The sequence below is a fragment of the Nerophis lumbriciformis genome, linkage group LG08 (assembly GCF_033978685.3).
Source record: "Nerophis lumbriciformis linkage group LG08, RoL_Nlum_v2.1, whole genome shotgun sequence".
Classification (NCBI taxonomy): Eukaryota; Metazoa; Chordata; class Actinopteri; order Syngnathiformes; family Syngnathidae; genus Nerophis; species Nerophis lumbriciformis.
In genome coordinates this window covers 52,071,021-52,094,729 of record NC_084555.2, presented here as the reverse complement: position 1 = coordinate 52,094,729, position 23,709 = coordinate 52,071,021, and the positions used below count along the sequence as shown (strand labels likewise).

At 38.6% G+C, this 23,709-nt stretch overlaps 1 protein-coding gene across 1 annotated transcript in view; it reads left to right on the top strand.

Moving 5' to 3' along the window:
• The window catches only part of plekhh1 (pleckstrin homology domain containing, family H (with MyTH4 domain) member 1), a 169,116-nt gene that overhangs the window by 103,318 nt on the left and 42,089 nt on the right, over nt 1-23,709 (top strand). The window contains exons 19-23 of the mRNA XM_072913745.1: nt 5,167-5,279; nt 5,796-5,972; nt 6,044-6,141; nt 15,840-16,017; nt 18,463-18,618. Coding sequence (XP_072769846.1) covers nt 5,167-5,279; nt 5,796-5,972; nt 6,044-6,141; nt 15,840-16,017; nt 18,463-18,618 — 722 coding nt within the window. The remainder of the gene's footprint in view (nt 1-5,166; nt 5,280-5,795; nt 5,973-6,043; nt 6,142-15,839; nt 16,018-18,462; nt 18,619-23,709) is intronic.

Sequence of the window (23,709 nt, the reverse complement as noted above, 5' to 3'; positions counted from 1 at the left end):
ACCTTTCTACTCACAATCATACCTTTATACACACGATCATACCTTTACACACACTATCATACCTTTTTACTCACTATAATACCTTTTTACTCACTATCATACCTTTATACTCACAATCATACCTTTTTACTCACTATCATATCTTTATATTCACTATCATACCTTTATACTCACTATCATACCTTTAGACTCAAAATCATACCGTTATACTCACAATCATACCTTTTATACTCACAATCATACCTTTATACACACTATCATACCTTTATACTCATACCTTTATACTCACAATCATACCTTTATACTCACTATCATACCTTTATACTCACAATCATACCTTTTTACTCACTATCACACCTTTATACTCACAATCATACCTTTTTACTCACAATCACACCTTTATACTCACAATCATACCTTTATACTCACTATCACACCTTTATACTCACTATCACACCTTTATACTCACTATCACACCTTTATACTCACAATCATACCTTTATACTCACAATCACACCTTTATACTCACTATCATAACTTTATACTCACTATCATTTCTTTATACTCACAATCATACCTTTATACACACTATCATACCTTTATACTCACAATCATCTCCTTTATACTCACTGTCATACCTTTATACTCAATATCATACCTTTATATTCACAATCATACCTTTATACTCACTATCATACATTTATACTCACTATCACACCTTTGTACTCACTATCACACCTTTATACTCACTATCACACCTTTATACTCACTATCATACCTTTATACTCACTATCATACCTTTATATTCACTATCATAACTTTATACTCACTATCATACCTTTATACTCACAATCATACCTTTATACACACTATCATACCTTTATACTCACAAGCATCTCCTTTATACTCACTGTCATACCTTTATACTCAATATCATACCTTTATATTCACAATCATACCTTATACTCACTATCATACATTTATACTCACTATCATACCTTTGTACTCACTATCACACCTTTATACTCACTATCACACCTTTATACTCACTATCATACCTTTATACTCACTATCATACCTTTATACTCACTATCACACCTTTATACTCACTATCATACCTTTATACTCACTATCATACCTTTATACTCACTATCATACCTTTATACTCACTATCATACCTTTATACTCACTATCATAACTTTATACTCACTATCATACCTTTATACTCACTATCATACCTTTATACTCACAATCATACCTTTATACTCACAATCATACCTTTATACTCTAAATCATCTCCTTTATACTCACTGTCATACCTTTATACTCAATATCATACCTTTATATTCACAATCATACCTTTATACTCACTATCATACATTTATACTCACTATCATACCTTTGTACTCACTATCACACCTTTATACTCACTATCACACCTTTATACTCACTATCATACCTTTATACTCACTATCACACCTTTATACTCACTATCATACCTTTATACTCACTATCATACCTTTTTACTCACTATCATACCTTTATACTCACTATCATACCTTTATACTCACTGTCATACCTTCATACTCACTATCATACCTTTATACTCACTATAATACCTTTATACTCACTATCATACCTTTGTACTCACAATCATACCTTTCTACTCACAATCATACCTTTATACACACTATCATACCTTTACACACACTATCATACCTTTTTACTCACTATCATACCTTTTTACTCACTATCATACCTTTATACTCATAATCATACCTTTTTACTCACTATCATATCTTTATATTCACTATCATACCTTTATACTCACTATCATACCTTTAGACTCAAAATCATACCGTTATACTCACAATCATACCTTTTATACTCACAATCATACCTTTATACACACTATCATACCTTTATACTCATACCTTTATACTCACAATCATACCTTTATACTCACTATCATACCTTTATACTCACTACCATACCTTTATACTCACTATCACACCTTTATACTCACTATCATACCTTTATACTCACTGTCATACCTTTATACTCACTATCATACCTTTATATTCACTATCATACCTTTATTCTCACAATCACACCTTTATACACACTATCATACCTTTATACTCAATATCATACCTTTATGCTCACATTCATACCTTTTTACTCACGAGCATACCATTAAATTCACTATCATACCTTTATACTCACTATCATACCTTTATGCTAAAAATCATACCGTTATACTCACAATCATACCTTTTATACTCACAATCATACCTTTATACACACTATCATACCTTTATACTCATACCTTTATCCTCACAATCATACCTTTATACTCACTATCATACCTTTATACTCACAATCATACCTTTATACTCACTATCATACCTTTATACTCACTATCATACCTTTATACTCACAATCATACCTTTATACACACTATCATATCTTTATACTCATACCTTTATACTCACAATCATCTCCTTTATACTCACTATCATACCTTTATACTCACTATCATACCTTTAGATTCACAATCATACTTTTATACTCACTATCATACCTTTATACTCACTATCATACCTTTATACTCATTATCACACCTTTAAACTCACTATCACACCTTTATACTCACTATCACACCTTTATATTCACAATCATACCTTTATACTCACAATCATACCTTTATACTCACAATCATACCTTTATACTCACAATCATACCTTTATACCCACTATCATACCTTTATACTCACAATCATACCTTTATACTCACTATCACACCTTTATACTCACTATCATACCTTTATAGTCACTATCATACCTTTTTACTCACTATCATACCTTTATACTCACTATCATACCTTTATACTCACTATCATACCTTTATACTCATACCTTTATACTCACAATCATCTCCTTTATACTCACTATCATACCTTTATACTCACAATCATACCTTTATACTCACTATCACACCTTTATACTCACTATCATACCTTTATACTCACTATCATACCTTTATAGTCACTATCATACCTTTTTACTCACTATCACACCTTTATACTCACTATCACACCTTTATACTCACTATCATAACTTTATACTCACAATCATAACTTTATACTCACTATCATACCTTTATACTCACTATCACACCTTTAAATCCACTATCACACCTTTATACCCACTATCACACCTTTATATTCACAATCATACCTTTATACTCACAATCATACCTTTATACTCACAATCATACCTTTATACTCACTATCATACCTTTATACTCACTATCATACCTTTATACTCATTATCATACCTTTATACTCACTAACATACCTTTATACTTACTAACATACCTTTAAACTCACTATCATACCTTTATACTCACTATCACACCTTTATACTCACTATCATACCTTTATACTCACTATCATACCTTTATACTCACTATCACACCTTTATACTCACTATCATACCTTTATACTCACTATCATACCTTTATACTCACTATCATACCTTTATACTCACTATCATACCTTTATACTCACAATCATACCTTTATACACACTATCATACCTTTATACTCACAATCATACCTTTATACTCACAATCATACCTTTATACTCACTATCATACCTTTATATTCACAATCATACCTTTATACTCACTATCACACCTTTATACACACTTTCATACCTTTATACTCACTATCATACCTTTATACTCACTATCATACCTTTATACTCACAATCTTACCTTTATACACACTATCATACCTTTATACTCATACCTTTATACTCACTATTATACCTTTATACTCACAATCATACCTTTATACTCACAATCTCCTTTATAATCACTATCTTACCTTTATACTCACAATCATACCTTCATACTCACAATCATACCTTTTATACTCATAATCATACCTTTATACTCACTATCATACCTTTATACTCACAATCATACCTTTATACTCATACCTTTATACTCACTATCATACCTTTCTACTCACAATCATACCTTTATACTCATACCTTTTTACTCACTAGCATACCTTTATACTCACAATCATCTCCTTTATACTCACTATCATACCTTTATGCTCACTATCATACATTTATATTCACAATCATACCTTTATACTCACAATCATACCTTTATATTCATAATCATACCTTTATACTCAAAATTCTACCTTTATACTCACTATCATACCTTTATACTCACAATCATACCTTCATCCTCACAATCATACCTTTTATACTCACAATCATACCTTCATACTCACAATCATACCTTTTATACTCACAATCATACCTTTATACTCACAATCATCTCCTTTATACTCACTATCATACCTTTATACTCACAATCATACCTTTATACTCACAATCATACCTTTATACACACTATCATACCTTTATACTCTTACCTTTTTACTCACTATCAAACCTTTATACTCACAATCATACCTTTATACTCACAATCATACCTTTATACACACTATCATACCTTTATACTCTTACCTTTTTACTCACTATCAAACCTTTATACTCACAATCATCTCCTTTATACTCACTATCATACCTTGATACTCACTATCACACCTTTATACTCACTATCATACCTTTATACTAACTATCATATCTTTATACTGACTATCATATCTTTATACTCACTATCACACCTTTATACTCACAATCATACCTTTATACTCACAATAATACCTTTATACTCACTATCATACCTTTATACTCACTATCATACCTTCATACTCATACCTTTATACTCACAATCATACCTTTATACACACAATCATACCTTTATACTCACAATCATACCTTTATATTCACAATCATACCTTTATACTCACTATCATACCTTTATACTCACAATCATACCTTTATACACAAAATCATACCTTTATACTCACAATCATACCTTTATACACACAATTATACCTTTATACTCACAATCATACCTTTATACTCACAATCACACCTTTATACTCACTATCATACCTTCATGCTCATACCTTTATACTCACAATCATACCTTTATACTCACTATCATACTTTTATACTCTTTATTTTATTAAGATGCTATTATTTAATATTATTCAATGTTGTGTTGCTCTAAGAGTCGTGCTTGTGGAAGAGCGAGGCCCTGACTTTCACCAAGGACGGTCTTTCCTCGCCTCTAACGACATTACCCTCCCAAGCTCTGCAGACTGAGGCTCTCAAACTCTTCAAGGTGAGAAAGAACAAGAAGAACATACTTTATGTCTGCTGCCCCCTGCTGGTCACTCTCTTATAAAGAATAAGAAGAACATACTTCATGTGTGCTGCCCCCTGCTGGTCACTCTCTTATAAAGAATAAGAAGAACATACTTCATGTGTGCTGCCCCCTGCTGGACACTCTCTTATAAAGAATAAGAATAACATACTTCATGTGTGCTGCCCCCTGCTGGTCACTCTCTTATAAAGAATAAGAAGAACATACTTCATGTCTGCTGCCCCCTGCTGGTCACTCTCTTATAAAGAACAAGAAGAACATACTTTATGTCTGCTGCCCCCTGCTGGTCACTCTCTTATAAAGAATAAGAAGAACATACTTTATGTCTGCTGCCCCCTGCTGGTCACTCTCTTATAAAGAATAAGAAGAACATACTTCATGTGTGCTGCCCCCTGCTGGTCACTCTCTTATAAAGAATAAGAAGAACATACTTCATGTGTGCTGCCCCCTGCTGGTCACTCTCTTCCTCTGCAGTCCTGCCAGCTCTTCATCAACGTGCCGCTGGAGTCTCCATCGGTGGACTACCACACCTCGCTGGCACAGAACACCTTGCAGGTGTGCCTGGTGCACCCGGAGCTGCACAACGAGATGTACTGTCAGCTCATCAAGCAGACCAACCGCCGCACGCCACGCGAGCGCTCGCTCACGCAGGTCACATGACGTCACCTCCTCGCCGCTTCTAAGAGTGGGAAGTAAACACGTGTGTGCTTGTCACCTGGCAGTGCTGGCAGCTGCTGTCGCTGTGTGTGGCGCTCTTCCTCCCTCACCACCACTTCCTGTGGCACCTCAGGCAGCACCTGCACCGCAACGCTGACCCCAGGTAGGACACCTCCACAGAGTCAGGGTTTTTCTTCCTGTCGCTCACACAAACTAGTGACACAGTAAGTGAGGGAGTAGAGTCTCCCACCATCCCGCTGACCAGAGAGTCTTTTATTAGGAGTCTAGGGTTTGATACATGAAAAACCAAGAGTTGACGCTAAGCGGGTCGGAGCTTTTCTTCCTGTCGCTCACACACACTAGAGACACAGTAAGTGAGGGAGTAGAGTCTCCCACCATTCCGCTGAACACAGAGTCTTTTATTAGGAGTCTAAGATTTGATACATGAAAAACCAAGAGTTGACGCTAAGCGAGTCGGAGCTTTTCTTCCTGTCGCTCACACACACCAGTGACACAATAGGTGAGAGAGTTGGGTCTCCCGCCATCCCGCTGACTAGAGAGTCTTTTATTAGGAGTCTAGGGTTTGATACGTGAAAAACCAACAGGTGACGCTAAGCGAGTCGTAGCTTTTCTTTCTGTCACTCACACACATTAGTGACACGGTAAGTGAGTGAATGGGGTCTCCCGCCATCCCGCTGACCAGAGAGTCTTGTATTGGAGTCTAAGACATGAAAAACCAACAGGTGACAGTAAGCGAGTCAGAGCTTTTCTTCCTGTCGCTCACACACACCAGTGACACGGAAAGTGAGGGAGTGGGGTCTCCCACCATCCTGCTGACCAGAGAATCTTTTATTAGGAGTCTAGGGTTTAATACATAGAAAACCAACAGTTGACGCTAAGCGAGTCGGAGCTTTTCTTCCTGTCGCTCACACACACCAGTGACACGGTAAGTGAGTGAGTGGGGTCTCCCACCATCCCGCTGACCAGAGAGTCATTTATTAGGAGTCTAGGGTTTGATACATGGAAAACCAACAGTTGACGCTAAGCAAGTCGGGGCTTTTCTTCCTGTCGCTCACACACACACACTAGTGACACCGTAAGTGAGTGAGTGGGGTCTCCCACCATCCCGCTGACCAGAGAGTCTTTTATTAGGAGTCTAGGGTTTGATACATGGAAAACCAACAGTTGACGGTAAGCGAGTCGGAGCTTTTCTTCCCATCGCTCACACACACTAGTGACAGGTTAAGTAACGGAGTGGTGTCTCCCGCCATCCCGCTGACCAGAGAGTCTTTATTAAGAGTCTAAGGTTTGATACATGAAAAACCAACAGTTGACGCAAAGCGAGTCTGAGCTTTTCTTCCTGTCGCTCACACACACCAGTGACACGGTAAAAGAGTGAGTGGGGTCTCCCGACATCCCGCTGACCAGAGAGTCTTATATTTAGTGTTGGAAAACCAAGAGGTGACACTAAGCGAGTCGGAGCTTTTCTTCCTGTCGCTCACACACACTAGTGACACCGTAAGTGAGTGAGTGGGGTCTCCCGCCATCCCGCTGACCAGAGAGTCTTTTATTAGGAGTCTAGGGTTTGATACATGGAAAACCATCAGTTAGCACTAAGCAAGTCAGAGCTTTTCTTTCTGTCGCTCACACACAGCAGTGACACAGTAAGTGAGGGAGTGGGGTCTCCCGCCATCCCGCTGACCAGAGTATGTTATTAGGAGTCTAGGGTTTGATACATGGAAAACCAACAGGTGACGCTAAAAGAGTCGTAGCTTTGCTTCCTGTCGCTCACACACACTAGTGACACGGTAATTGAGTGAGTGGGGTCTACCGCCATCCCGCTGACCAGAGAGTCTTTTATTAGGAGTCTAGGGTTTGATACATGGAAAACCATCAGTTGCCACTAAGCAAGTCAGAGCTTTTCTTTCTGTCACTCACACACAGCAGTGACACAGTAAGTGAGGGAGTGGGGTCTCCCACCATCCCGCTGAACAGAGAGTATGTTATTAGGAGTCTAGGGTTTGATACATGAAAAACCAACAGGTGACGCTAAGCGAGTCGGAGCTTTTCTTCCTGTCGCTCACACACACCAGTGACACGGTAAGTGAGTGAGTGGGGTCTTCCACCATCCCGCTGACCAGAGAGTCCTTCATAAGGAGTCTAAGGTTTGATACATGGAAAACCAACAGTTGACGCTAAACGAGTCGGAGCTTTTCTTTCTGTCACTCACACATACTAGTGACACGGTTAGTGAGTGAATGGGGTCTCCCGCCACCCCGCTGACCAGAGAGTCTTGTATTGGAGTCTAAGACATGAAAAACCAACAGGTGACGGTAAGCGAGTCAGAGCTTTTCTTCCTGTCGCTCACACACACCAGTGACACGAAAAGTGAGGGAGTGGGGTCTCCCACCATCCTGCTGACCAGAGAATCTTTTATTAGGAGTGTAGGGTTTAATACATGGAAAACCAACAGTTGACGCTAAGCGTGTCAGAGCTTTTCTTCTTGTCGCTCACACACACTAGTGACACGGTAATTGAGTGAGTGGGGTCTCCCACCATCCCGCTGACCAGAGAGTCTTTTATTAGGAGTCTAAGGTTTGATACATGAAAAACCAACAGGTGACGCTAAGCGAGTCGGAGCTTTTCTTCCTGTCGCTCACACACACCAGTGACACGGTAAGTGAGTGAGTGGGGTCTCCCGCCATCCCGCTGACCAGAGAGTCTTCTATTAGGAGTCTAAGGTTTGATACATGGAAAACCATCAGTTAGCACTAAGCAAGTCAGAGCTTTTCTTTCTGTTGCTCACACACAGCAGTGACACAGTAAGTGAGTGAGTGGTGTCTCCCGCCATCCCGCTGACCAGAGAGTCTTTTTTTAGGAGTCTAAGGTTTGATACATGGAAAACCAACAGTTGACGCTAAGCAAGTCGGAGCTTTTCTTCCTGTCGCTCACACACACCAGTGACACAATAGGTGAGGGAGTTGGGTCTCCCGCCATCCCGCTGACCAGAGAGTCTTTTATTAGGAGTCTAGGGTTTGATACATGAAAAACCAACAGTTGACGCTAAGCAAGTCGGAGCTTTTCTTTCTGTCGTTCACACACACACCAGTGACACGGTAAGTGAGGGAGTGGGGTCTCCCACTATCTTGCTGACCAGAGAGTCTTTCATAAGGAGTCTAAGGTTTGATACATTGAAAACCAACAGTTGACGCTAAACGAGTCGGAGCTTTTCTTTCTGTCACTCACACACACTAGTGACACGGTAAGTGAGTGAATGGGGTCTCACGCCATCCCGCTGACCAGAGAGTATTGTATTGGAGTCTAACACATGAAAAACCAACAGGTGACGGTAAGCGAGTCGGAGCTTTTCTTCCTGTCGCTCACACACACCAGTGACACGGTAAGTGAGTGAGTAGGGTCTACCGCCATCCCGCTGACCAGAGAGTCTTTATTAGGAGTCTGAGGTTTGATACATGGAAAACCAACAGTTGACGCTAAGCGAGTCGGAGCTTTTCTTCCTGTCGCTCACACACACCAGTGACACAATAGGTGAGGGAGTGGTGTCTCTTGCCATTCCGCTGACCAGAGAGTCTTTTATTAGGAGTCTAAGGTTTGATACATGGAAAACCAAGAGGTGACACTAAGCGAGTCAGAGCTTTTCTTCCTGTCGTTCACATACACACCAGTGACACGGTAAGTGAGGGAGTGGGGTCTCCCACCATCTTGCTGACCAGATAGTCTTTCATAAGGAGTCTAAGGTTTGATACATGGAAAACCAACAGTTGACGCTAAGCGAGTCGAAGCTTTTCTTTCTGTCACTCACACACACTAGTGACACGGTAAGTGAGTGAATGGGGTCTCACGCCATCCCGCTGACCAGAGAGTCTTTTATTAGGAGTGTAAGGTTTGATACATGAAAAACCAACAGTTGACGCTAAGCGAGTCAGAGCTTTTCTTCCTCTCGCTCACACACACTAGTGGCAGGTTAAGTGACAGAGTGGTGTCTCTTGCCATTCCGCTGACCAGAGAGTCTTTTATTAGGAGTCTAAGGTTTGATACATGGAAAACCAACAGTTGACATTAAGCGAGTCAGAGCTTTTCTTCCTCTCGCTCACACACACTAGTGGCAGGTTAAGTGACAGAGTGGTGTCTCTTGCCATTCCGCTGACCAGAGAGTCTTTTATTAGGAGTCTAAGGTTTGATACATGGAAAACCAACAGTTGACGTTAAGCGAGTCGGAGCTTTTCTTCCTGTCGCTCACACACACCAGTGACACAATTGGTGTGAAAGTGGGGTCTCCCGCCATCCCACTGACCAGAGAGTCTTTTATTAGAAGTCTAAGGTTTGATACATTGAAAACCAACAGTTGACGCTAAGCGAGTCGGAGCTTTTCTTTCTGTCGCTCACACACAGCAGTGACACAGTAAGTGAGGGACTGGGGTCTCCCACCATCCCGCTGAACAGAGAGTATTTTATTAGGAGTCTATAGAGTTTGATACATGAAAAACCAACAGGTGACGCTAAGCGAGTCGTAGCTTTTCTTTCTGTCACTCACACACATTAGTGACACGGTAAGTGAGTGAATGGGGTCTCCCGCCATCCCGCTGACCAGAGAGTCTTGTATTGGAGTCTAAGACATGAAAAACCAACAGGTGACGGTAAGCGAGTCAGAGCTTTTCTTCCTGTCGCTCACACACACCAGTGACACGGAAAGTGAGGAAGTGGGGTCCCCCACCATCCTGCTGACCAGAGAGTCTTATATTTAGTGTTGGAAAACCACGAGGTGACACTAAGCGAGTCGGAGCTTTTCTTCCTGTCGCTCACACACACTAGTGACACCGTAAGTGAGTGAGTGGGGTCTCCCGCCATCCCGCTGACCAGAGAGTCTTTTATTAGGAGTCTAGGGTTTGATACATGGAAAACCAACAGTTGACGCTAAGCGAGTCGGAGCTTTTCTTCCCGTCGCTCACACACACTAGTGACAGGTTAAGTAACGGAGTGGTGTCTCCCGCCATCCCACTGACCAGAGAGTCTTTATTAAGAGTCTAAGGTTTGATACATGAAAAACCAACAGTTGACGCAAAGCGAGTCTGAGCTTTTCTTCCTGTCGCTCACACACACCAGTGACACGGTAAAAGAATGAGTGGGGTCTCCCGCCATCCCGCTGACCAGAGAGTCTTATATTTAGTGTTGGAAAACCAAGAGGTGACACTAAGCGAGTCGGAGCTTTTCTTCCTGTCGCTCACACACACCAGTGACACGGTAAAAGAATGAGTGGTGTCTCCCGCCATCCCGCTGACCAGAGAGTCTTATATTTAGTGTTGGAAAACCAAGAGGTGACACTAAGCGAGTCGGAGCTTTTCTTCCTGTCGCTCACACACACTAGTGACACCGTAAGTGAGTGAGTGGGGTCTCCCGCCATCCCGCTGACCAGAGAGTCTTTTATTAGGAGTCTAGGGTTTGATACATGGAAAACCATCAGTTTACACTAAACAAGTCAGAGCTTTTCTTTCTGTCGCTCACACACACTAGTGACACCGTAAGTGAGTGAGTGGGGTCTCCCGCCATCCCGCTGACCAGAGAGTCTTTTATTAGGAGTCTAAGGTTTGATACATGGAAAACCAACAGTTGACGCTAAGCAAGTCGGAACTTTTCTTCCTGTCGCTCACACACACACTAATGACACAGTAAGTGAGTGAGTGGGGTCTCCCACCATCCCGCTGAACAGAGAGTATGTTATTAGGAGTCTAGGGTTTGATACATGAAAAACCAACAGGTGACGCTAAGCGAGTCGGAGCTTTTCTTCCTGTCGCTCACACACACCAGTGAAACGGTAAGTGAGTGAGTGGGGTCTCCCACCATCCTGCTGACCAGAGAGTCTTTTTTGAGGAATCTAGGGTTTGATACATGGAAAACCAACAGTTGACGCTAAGCAAGTCGGAGCTTTTCTTCCTGTCGCTCACACACACCAGTGAAACGGTAAGTGAGTGAGTGGGGTCTCCCACCATCCCGCCGACCAGAGAATCTTTTATTAGCAGTCTAAGGTTTGATACATGGAAAACCAACAGTTGACGCCAAGCAAGTCTGAGCTTTTCTTCCTGTCGCTCACACACACCAGTGACACGGCAAACGAGTGAGTGGGGTCTCCCGACATCCCGCTGACCAGAGAGTCTTATATTTAGTGTTGGAAAACCAAGAGGTGACACTAAGCGAGTCGGAGCTTTTCTTCCTGTCGCTCACACACACTAGTGACACCGTAAGTGAGTGAGTGGGGTCTCCCGCCATCCCGCTGACCAGAGAGTCTTTATTAGGAGTCTGAGGTTTGATACATGGAAAACCAACAGTTGACGCTAAGCGAGTCGGAGCTTTTCTTCCTGTCGCTCAGACACACCAGTGATACAATTGGTGTGGGAGTGGGGTCTCCCGCCATCCCGCTGACCAGAGAATCTTTTATTAGGAGTCTAGGGTTTAATACATGGAAAACCAACAGTTGACGCTAAGCGAGTCGGAGCTTTTCTTTCTGTCGCTCACACACAGCAGTGACACAGTAAGTGAGGGAGTGGGGTCTCCCACCATCCCGCTGAACAGAGAGTATGTTATTAGGAATCTAGGGTTTGATACATGAAAAACCAACAGGTGACGCTAAGCGAGTCGGAGCTTTTCTTCCTGTCGCTCACACACAGCAGTGACATGGTAAGTGAGTGAGTGGGGTCTCCCACCATCCCGCTGACCAGAGAGTCTTCTATTAGGAGTCTAAGGTTTGATACATGGAAAACCAACAGGTGACGCTAAGCGAGTCAGAGCTTTTCTTCCTGTCGTTCACACACACACCAGTGACACGGTAAGTGAGGGAGTGGGGTCTCCCACCATCTTGCTGACCAGATAGTCTTTCATAAGGAGTCTAAGGTTTGATACATGTAAAACCAACAGGTGACGCTAAGCGAGTCGGAGCTTTTCTTCCTGTCACTCACACACACACCAGTGACACGGTGAGTAAAGGAAGTGGGGTCTCCCGCCATCCCGCTGACCAGAGAGTCTTTCATAAGGAGTCTAAGGTTTGATACATGGAAAACCAACAGTTGACGCTAAACGAGTCTGAGCTTTTCTTTCTGTCACTCACACACACTAGTGACACGGTAAGTGAGTGAATGGGGTCTCCCGCCACCCCGCTGACCAGAGAGTCTTGTATTGGAGTCTAAGACATGAAAAACCAACAGGTGACGGTAAGCGAGTCAGAGCTTTTCTTCCTGTCGCTCACACACACCAGTGACACGGAAAGTGAGGGAGTGGGGTATCCCACCATCCTGCTGACCAGAGAATCCTTTATTAGGAGTGTAGGGTTTAATACATAGAAAACCAACAGTTGACGCTAAGCGTGTCAGAGCTTTTCTTCTTGTCGCTCACACACATTAGTGACACGGTAATTGAGTGAGTGGGGTCTCCCACCATCCCGTTGACCAGAGAGTATTTTATTAGGAGTCTAAGGTTTGATACATGGAAAACCAACAGTTGACGCTAAGCGAGTCGGAACTTTTCTTCCTGTCGCTCACACACACACTAGTGACACCGTAAGTGAGTGAGTGGGGTCTCCCGCCATCCCGCTGACCAGAGAGTCTTTTATTAGGAGTCTAAGGTTTGATACATGGAAAACCATCAGTTGACACTAAGCAAGTCAGAGCTTTTCTTTCTGTCGCTCACACACAGCAGTGACACAGTAAGTGAGGGAGTGGGGTCTCCCACCATCTTGCTGACCAGATAGTCTTTCATAAGGAGTCTAAGGTTTGATACATGGAAAACCAACAGTTGACGCTAAACGAGTCGGAGCTTTTCTTTCTGTCACTCACACACACTAGTGACACGGTAAGTGAGTGAATGGGGTCTCCCGCCATCCCGCTGACCAGAGAGTCTTGTATTGGAGTCTAAGACATGAAAAACCAACAGGTGACGGTAAGCGAGTCAGAGCTTTTCTTCCTGTCGCTCACACACACACCAGTGACACGGAAAGTGAGGGAGTGGGGTCTCCCACCATCCTGCTGACCAGAGAATAGGTAGAAACCTCGACAGAGTCAGGGTTTTTCTTCCTGTCACTCACACACACACACACACACACACACACACACACACACACACACACACACACACACACACACACACACACACACACACACAAATGACACAGAGTGAGTGAGTGGTGTCTCCCGCCATCCCGCTGACCAGAGAGTATTTTATTAGGAGTCTACATTTTGATACAAGAAAAACCAACAGTTGACGCTGAGCGTGTCAGAGTTTTTCTTCCTGTCGCTCACACACACTAGTGACACGGTAATTGAGAGAGTGGGGTCTCCCGCCATCCCGCTGACCAGAAAATCTTTTATTAGGAGTCTAAGGTTTGATACATGGAAAACCAACAGTTGACACTAAGCGAGTCGGAGCTTTTCTTCCTGTCGCTCAGACACACATTAGTGACACGGTAAGTGAGGGAGTAGAGTCTCCCGCCATCCCGCTGACCAGAGAGTCTTATATTAGGAGTCTAGGGTTTGATACATGGAAAACCAACAGTTGACGCCAAGTGAGTCTGAGCTTTTCTTCCTGTTGCTCACACACACCAGTGACACGGTAAAAGAGTGAGTGGGGTCTCCCGACATCCCGCTGACCAGAGAGTCTTATATTTAGTGTTGGAAAACCAAGAGGTGACACTAAGTGAGTCGGAGCTTTTCTTCCTGTCGCTCACACACACTAGTGACACAATCAGTGAGTGAGTGGGGTCTCCCACCATCCCGCTGAACAGAGAGTCTTATATTTAAAGTTGGAAAACCAAGAGGTGACACAAAGCGAGTCAGAGCTTTTCTTCCTGTCGCTCACACACACCAGTGACACGGTAAGTGAGTGAGTGGGGTCTCCCACCATCCCGCTGACCAGAGAGTCTTCTATTAGGAGTCTAAGGTTTGATACATGAAAAACCAACAGGTGACGCTAAGCGAGTCGGAGCTTTTCTTCCTGTCGCTCACATACACCAGTGACACGGTAAGTGAGTGAGTGGGGTCTCCCACCATCCCGCTGACCAGAGAGTCTTCTATTAGGAGTCTAAGGTTTGATACATGGAAAACCAACAGTTGACACTAAAAAAGTCAGAGCTTTTCTTTATGTCGTTCACACACAGCAGTGACACAGTAAGTGAGGGAGTGGGGTCTCCCACCATCCCGCTGAACAGAGAGTATTTTATTAGGGGTCTAGGGTTTGATACATGAAAAACCAACAGGTGACGCTAAGCGAGTCGGAGCTTTTCTTCCTGTCGCTCACACACACTGGTGACACAATAAGTGAGAGTGAGTGGGGTCTCCCACCATCCCACTGAACAGAGAGTCTTATATTTAAAGTTGGAAAACCAAGAGGTGACCCTAAGCGAGTCAGAGCTTCTCTTCCTGTCACTCACACACACACAGACACACACACACACACACACACACACACACACCAGTAACAGAGAGCGAGTGGTGTCTCCCGCCAACCCTCTCACAAAAGTCTTATATACGGAATCACGTGGAAAACCAACAGCTGGCGCTAAGATAGTCAGAGCTTCTCTTCCTGTCACTCACACCTTTGTCCTAAAGGTTGTTAAGAAGTGAGCAAAATTAAGTTATGATGCCGTTTTTTGGGGGGAATAATGCTGATCAATAAAGCACGGATCCATCAAAAAACTGACTACAAAAGTAATAAAAGTAAATCTGCTTTTAATTGAGATTTAGAAAAATACTTTTTATTAATCTCATGTTGAAAAAAAGTGAAATTGTGTCTTTGTTCGGCTTTGATTATAAACAAATATTGTTAAAAAAATCAACCTTTCTTCCCCGGGTGTTGCAGGAGTGACGTGGGTAAATACGCGGTGTATTGTCAGCGCTGCATGGAGAGAACGCTTCAGAACGGCGAGCGCGAGGCCAAACCTTCACGCATGGAGATCGTGTCCATCCTTCTGAGGAACCCCTACCATCACTCCCTGCCCTTCAGCATCCCTGTGCACTTTATGAACAACACCTACCAGGTAACATGTCCAACATTAAAGTGCACTTTATGAACAACACCTACCAGGTGACATATCCAACATACAACATTAAAGTGCACTTTATGAACAACACCTACCAGGAAACATATCCAACATACAACTTTAAAGTGCACTTTATGAACAGCACCTACCAGGTGACATGTCCAACATACAACATTAAAGTGCACTTTATGAACAACACCTACCGGGTAACATGTCCAACATCCAACATTAAAGTGCACTTTATGAACAATAACTACCAGGTAACATCCAACATCAAACATTAAAGTGCACAACACTTACCAAGTAACATATTCAACATCCAACATTAAAGTGCACTTTATGAACAAGACCTACCAGGTAACATCCAACATCAAACATTAAAGTGCACTTAATAGACAACACTTACCAAGTAACATATCCAACATCCAACATTAAAGTGCACTTTATGAACAACACCTACCAGGTAACATGTCCAACATCCAACATTAAAGTGCACTTTATGAACAACACCTACCAGGTAACATGTCCAACATCCAACATTAAAGTGCACTTTATGAACAACACCTACCAGGTAACATGTCCAACATCCAACATTAAAGTGCACTTCAAGAACAACACCTACCAGGTAACATGTCCAACATCCAACATTAAAGTGCACTTCAAGAACAACACCTACCAGGTAACATGTCCAACATCCAACATTAAAGTGCACTTCAAGAACAACACCTACCAGGTAACATGTCCAACATCCAACATTAAAGTGCACTTTATGAACAACACCTACCAGGTAACATGTACAACATCCAACATTAAAGTGCACCTTATGAACAACACCTACCAGGTAACATCCAACATCAAACATTAAAGTGCACTTAATAGACAACACTTACCAAGTAACATATCCAACATCCAACATTAAAGTGCACTTTATGAACAACACCTATCAGGTAACATATCCAACATCCAACATTAAAGTGCACTTTATGAACAACAACTACCATGTAACATCCAACATCAAACATTAAAGTGCACTTAATAGACAACACTTACCAAGTAACATATCCAACATCCAACATTAAAGTGCACTTTATGAACAACACCTACCAGGTAACATGTCCAACATCCAACATTAAAGTGCACTTTATGAACAACACCTACCAGTTAACATGTCCAACATCCAACATTAAAGTGCACTTTATAAACAACACCTACCAGGTAACATGTACAACATCCAACATTGAAGTGCACTTTATGAACAACACCTACCAGGTAACATGTCCAACATCCAACATTGAAGTGCACTTTATGAACAACACCTACCAGGTAACATCCAACATCAAACATTAAAGTGCACTTAATAGACAACACTTATCAAGTAACATATCCACCATCCAACATTAAAGTGCACTTCATAAACAACACCTACCAGGTGACATGTCTAACATCCAACATTAAAGTGCCCTTTATGAACAACACCTACCAGGTGACATGTCGAACATACAACATTAAAGTGCACTTTATGAACAATACCTACTAGGTAACATGTCCAACATCCAACATTAAAGTGCACTTTATGAACAACACCTACCAGGTAACATGTCCAACATCCACCATTAAAGGCACTTTATGAACAACACCTACCAGGTAACATGTCCAACATCCAACATTGAAGTGCACTTTATGAACAACACACTAGGTAACATGTACAACATCCAACATTAAAGTGCACTTTATGAACAACACCTACCAGGTAACATCCAACATCAAACATTAAAGTGCACTTAATAGACAACACTTACCAAGTAACATATCCAACATCCAAGTGCACTTTATGAACAACACCTACCAGGTATCATGTCAAACATCCAACATTAAAGTGCACTTCATGAACAACACCTACCAGGTAACATGTCCAACATCCAACATTAAAGTGCACTTTATGAACAACACCTACCAGGTAACATGTCCAACATCCAACATTAAAGTGCACTTCATGAACAACACCTACCAGGTAACATGTCCAACATCCAACATTAAAGTGCACTTCATGAACAGCACCTACCAGGTAACATGTCCAACATCCAACATTAAAGTGCACTTCATGAACAGCACCTACCAGGTAACATGTCCAACATCCAACATTAAAGTGCACTTTATGAACAACACCTACCAGGTAACATGTCCAACATCCAACATTAAAGTGCACTTTATGAACAACACCTACCAGGTAACATGTCCAACATCAAACATTAGAGTGCACTTAATGAACAACACCTACCAGGTAACATGTCCAACATCCAACATTAAAGTGCACTTCATGAACAGCACCTACCAGATAACATGTCCAACATCCAACATTAAAGTGCACTTAATGAACAACACCTACCAGGTAACATGTCCAACATCCAACATTAAAGATGACATATGTATGTCTTTACACAGGTTGTGGGTTTCGATGGTTCCACCACGGTGGAGGAGTTCCTCAACACGCTGACCCACAAGATCCACATGAGGTCACCTCAGCTGTCAGGCTTCGCTCTCTTCACTGACGACCCCTCTGGAGAAGATCTGGAACATTCTCTGCTACCGTCTGTTAAGGTGCGTCTCTTCAAAGCTCACCTGGTAGACCACACTAGTCCACCACTTCTTCATCAGGACCAGCATAGAACTTCACTTTTGAGGGATTCTATCCTACTTTTGCTCATTTTATTTTTTATTCTACCAAACTGGAATAATTCATGGTAACTAATGCTATGCTAACATAAGCATGCTAACATTAGCATGCTAACATTTTTAATTTGTTTTTAGCCAATTTTACCGCAGTACAACTCATAGTCATAAAACTTGGTATTTGGCATATGCTAACTGTATTATGCTAATTTTAGCCTGCTAACATTAGCATGCTAACATTTTTTTTTTGCCAGTATTACGGCAGTACAACTCATAGTCATAGTACTTGGTATTTGGCATATGCTAACTGTATCATGCTAATGTTAGCATGCTAAAATTAGCATGCTAACATAAGCATGCTAACATTTTTTTTTAGCCAGTTTTACCACAGTACAACTCATAGTCATAGAACTTGGTATTTGGCATATGCTAACTGTATCATGCTAATGTTAGCATGCTAACATTTTTATATTTTTTTAGCCAGTTTTATCACAGTACAACTCATAGTCATAGAACTTGGTATTTGGCATATGCTAACTGTATCATGCTAATATTAGCATGTTAACTTTTTTTTTTTAGCCAGTTTTACCGCATTACAACTCATAGTCATAGAATTTGGTATTTGGCATATGCTAACTGTATAATGCTAATGTAAGCATGCTAAAAAAAATTTTTAGCCAGTTTTACCGCAGTACAACTCATAGTCATAGAACTTGGTATTTGGCATATGCTAACTGTATCATGCTAATGTTAGCATGCTAACATTAGCATGCTAACATTTTTTTTTTTGCCAGTACTACGGCAGTACAACTCATAGTCATAGAACTTGGTATTTGGCATATGCTAACTGTATCATGCTAATGTTAGCATGCTAACATTAGCATGCTAACATTTTTATATTTTTTTAACCAGTTTTATCGCAGTACAACTCATAGTCATAGAACTTGGTATTTGGAATATGCTAACTGCATCATGCTAATATTAGCATGCTAATATTTTTTTTTTAGCCAGTTTTACCGCATTACAACTCATAATCATAGAACTTGGTATTTGGCATATGCTAACTGTATAATGTTAATGTTAGCATGCTAACATAAGCATGCTAACATTTTTTTTTTAGCCAGTTTTTCCGCAGTACAACTCATAGTACTAGAACTTGGTATTTGGCACAAGCTAACTGTATCATGCTAATGTTAGCATGCAAACATTAGCATGCTAACATTTTTATATTTGTTTAGCCAGTTTTATCGCAGTACAACTCATAGTCATAGAACTTGGTATTTGGCATATGCTAACTGTATCATGTTAATATTAGCATGCTAACATTAGCATGCTAACATTTTTATATTTTTTTAGCCAGTTTTATCGCAGTACAACTCATAGTCATAGAACTTGGTATTTGGCATATGCTAACTGTATCATGCTAATACTAGAATGCTAACATTTTTTTTTTTTAGCCAGTTTTACCGCACTACAACTCATAATCATAGAACTTGGTATTTGGCATATGCTAACTGTATAATGCTAATGTTAGCATGCTAACATTAGCATGCTAACATTTTTATATTTTTTAGCCAGTTTTATCGCAGTATAACTCATAGTCATAGAACTTGGTATTTGGCATATGCTAACTGTATCATGTTAATATTAGCATGCTAACATTTTTTTAGCCATGTCTACCGCATTACAACTCATAATCATAGAACAATAATCATGCTAACTGTATAATGTTAATGTTAGCATGCTAACAATTTTATTTAGCCAGTTTTACCGCAGTGCAACTCAAAGTCATAGAACTTGGTATTTGGCATATGCTAACTGCATCATGCTAATGTTAGCATGCTAACATTTTATTTATTTTTTTAGCCAGTTTTACCGCAGTGCAACTCATAGTCATAGAACTTGGTATTTGGCATATGCTAACTGTATCATGCTAATCTAAGCATGCTAACATTAGCATGCTAACTTTTTTTTTGTGCCAGTTTTACCGCAGTACAACTCATAACTGTATCATGCTATTGTTAGCATGCTAACCTTTTTTTTTAACCAAATTTGCCGCTGTTTACCTGAGAGTCATATACGTTGGTGTTTGGCATATGTTAACTGTTACCATACTAGAGTTAGCATCAGCCAATTTTGCCCCAGTGATATAACTTTGTACCTGACATATGTTTACTGTTAGCATGCTGCTAACTTTTTAGCCAATTTTGCCGCCGTACACCTCAGAATCCCAACTTGGTATTGACACATGCTAACTTTTTGAGTCCATTTTTCAACCGTACACCTCAGAGTCATCTCAACTATTGTGGTGGTAAACGAAAAACAAAAATACACAATACTGCAGTATTAGTATGTTGTTAGATTATCACTCACGCTAATTGTTAAAGTTACATACTGTACATTACCTTTTGCACTATATTAATTTATATTATTATGTGTTGTCAACTTTGTACTTTTTTATGTCATTGCCTGAAATAAATAAATAAATAAATGAAAAATAAAAATGAAGAAAAAGTCCAAAATTTGTGAAATGTTTGAAAATATTTAACAAAAAATTTTACTTTTTGAATGTAAGACTTTTAATTTTTTATTAATGAATAAATTAATAGTCGTGAATTTTTACGATTACTTTTTCTTTTAAAATATAATTTAAAAAATCAAGTAAATTTAGCAGAGAAAAGTATAATTTCTTCATGTGCAATAATATGCAATGTAATGACAAAATAAGTCAGACTTTTTATTGTAGAATTCTTATACAGTAAAATATTTAAAGAAAAAATAATTAGTAATTTGTTCAAACATTGAAAAAAAAGACAGAATTTATTTTAATATTTAACTAACAATTTTCATTTTTAAATGGAAAACATTAAATTTTAAAATGTTTTAATCTATAAGAAAAAAAAAACATCCTCAAAAGGGTCCTCAAATACGGAGACCCTAAAGGGACATGGGGGGAAAAACATTAAAAACATTTTTATAATTTTTATTTTTTATTTTTTTAAACATGTATCTTGTGCGCACGAGAAACGTTCTTGTGCACACGAGATACATGTCTAAAAAAATGTTTAAAAAAAAAAAGTATTATTTTTTTTTTAGACATGCAATTCGTGCGCACGAGAGTTTCTCTAAGCGCACGACATGCATGTCTAAAAATAAAAAAAAATAAAAAAAAGTTTTATTCTTTTATTTTTATTTTTTAGGGGTAATTTTTGCGCACAAGATACATGTCTAAAAAAAATAAAAAAATTATACATTTTATTTTTATTTTTTATAACTATAAAAAGTATCTCGTGCGCACAAGATACATGTCTAAAAAAAAAAAAAAAATTATACATTTTATTTATTTATTTTTTATTTTTTTGGCGTAATTTTTGCGTAAAAGATACATGTCTAAAAAAAAATAAAAATTATACATTTTATTTTTATTTTTTATAACTATAAAAAGTATCTCGTGTGCACAAAATACATGTCTAAAAAAAAAAAATTATACATTTTATTTTTTTATTTTTTTTTTTAGGCGTAATTTTTGCGCACAAGATACATGTCTAAAAAAAAAAATTATACATTTTATTTTTATTTTTTATAACTATAAAAAGTATCTCGTGCACACAAGATACATGTCTAAAAAAAAAAAAAAAAATTATACATTTTATTTTTATTTTTTATAACTATAAAAAGTATCTTGTGCGCACAAGATACATGTCTAAAAAAAAAAAAATTATACATTTTATTTTATTTTCATTTTTTTTCAGGCGTAATTTTTGCGCACAAGATACATGTCTAAAAAAAAATATATATACATTTTATTTTTATTTTTTATAACTATAAAAAGTATCTCGTGCACACAAGATACATGTCTAAAAAAAAAAAAAATTATACATTTTATTTTTATTTTTTATAACTATAAAAAGTATCTTGTGCGCACAAGATACATGTTTAAAAAAAAAATTTTTATACATTTTATTTTTTTATTTTAGGCGTAATTTTTGCGCACAAGATACAAGTCTAAAAAAAAAAAAAAAATTATACATTTTATTTTTATTTTTTATAACTATAAAAAGTATCTCGTGCGCACAAGATACATGTCTAAAAAAAAATAATAATTATATATTTTATTTTATTTTTATTTATTTTTTTGGCGTAATTTTTGCGCACAAGATACATGTCTAAAAAAAAATAAAAAAATTATACATTTTATTTTTATTTTTTATAACTATAAAAAGTATCTCGTGCACACAAGATACATGTCTAAAAAAAAAAAAAAATTATATATTTTATTTTATTTTATTATTATTTTTAAGCGTAATTTTTGCGCACAAGATACATGTCTAAAAAAAAATAAAAAAATTATACATTTTATTTTTATTTTTTATAACTATAAAAAGTATCTCGTGCACACAAGATACATGTCTAAAAAAAAAAAAAAAAATTATACATTTTATTTTTATTTTTTATAACTATAAAAAGTATCTCGCGCGCACGAGATACATGTCTAAAAAAAAAAAAAAAAAATTGTTTTATTTTTTTATTTTAGGCGTAATTTTTGCGCACAAGATACATGTCTAAAAAAAAAAAATTATACATTTTATTTTTATTTTTTATAACTATAAAAAGTATCTCGCGCGCACAAAATAAATGTCTAAAAAAAAAAAAATTAAACATTTTTTTTTATTTTTTTTAGGCGTAATTGTTGCGCACAAGATACATGTCTAAAAAAAAAAAAAAATTATACATTTTATTTTTATTTTTTATAACTATAAAAAGTATCTCGTGCACACAAGATACATGTCTAAAAAATTTTTTTAAAAATTATACATTTTATTTTTATTTTTTATAACTACAAAAAGTATCTCGTGCGCACAAGATACATGTCTAAAAAAAAAAAATGTATACATTTTATTTATTTATTTTTTTTTTTTTAGGCGTAATTTTTGCGCACAAGATACATGTTTAAAAAAAATAAAAAAATTATACATTTTATTTTTATTTTTTATAACTATAAAAAGTATCTCGTGCACA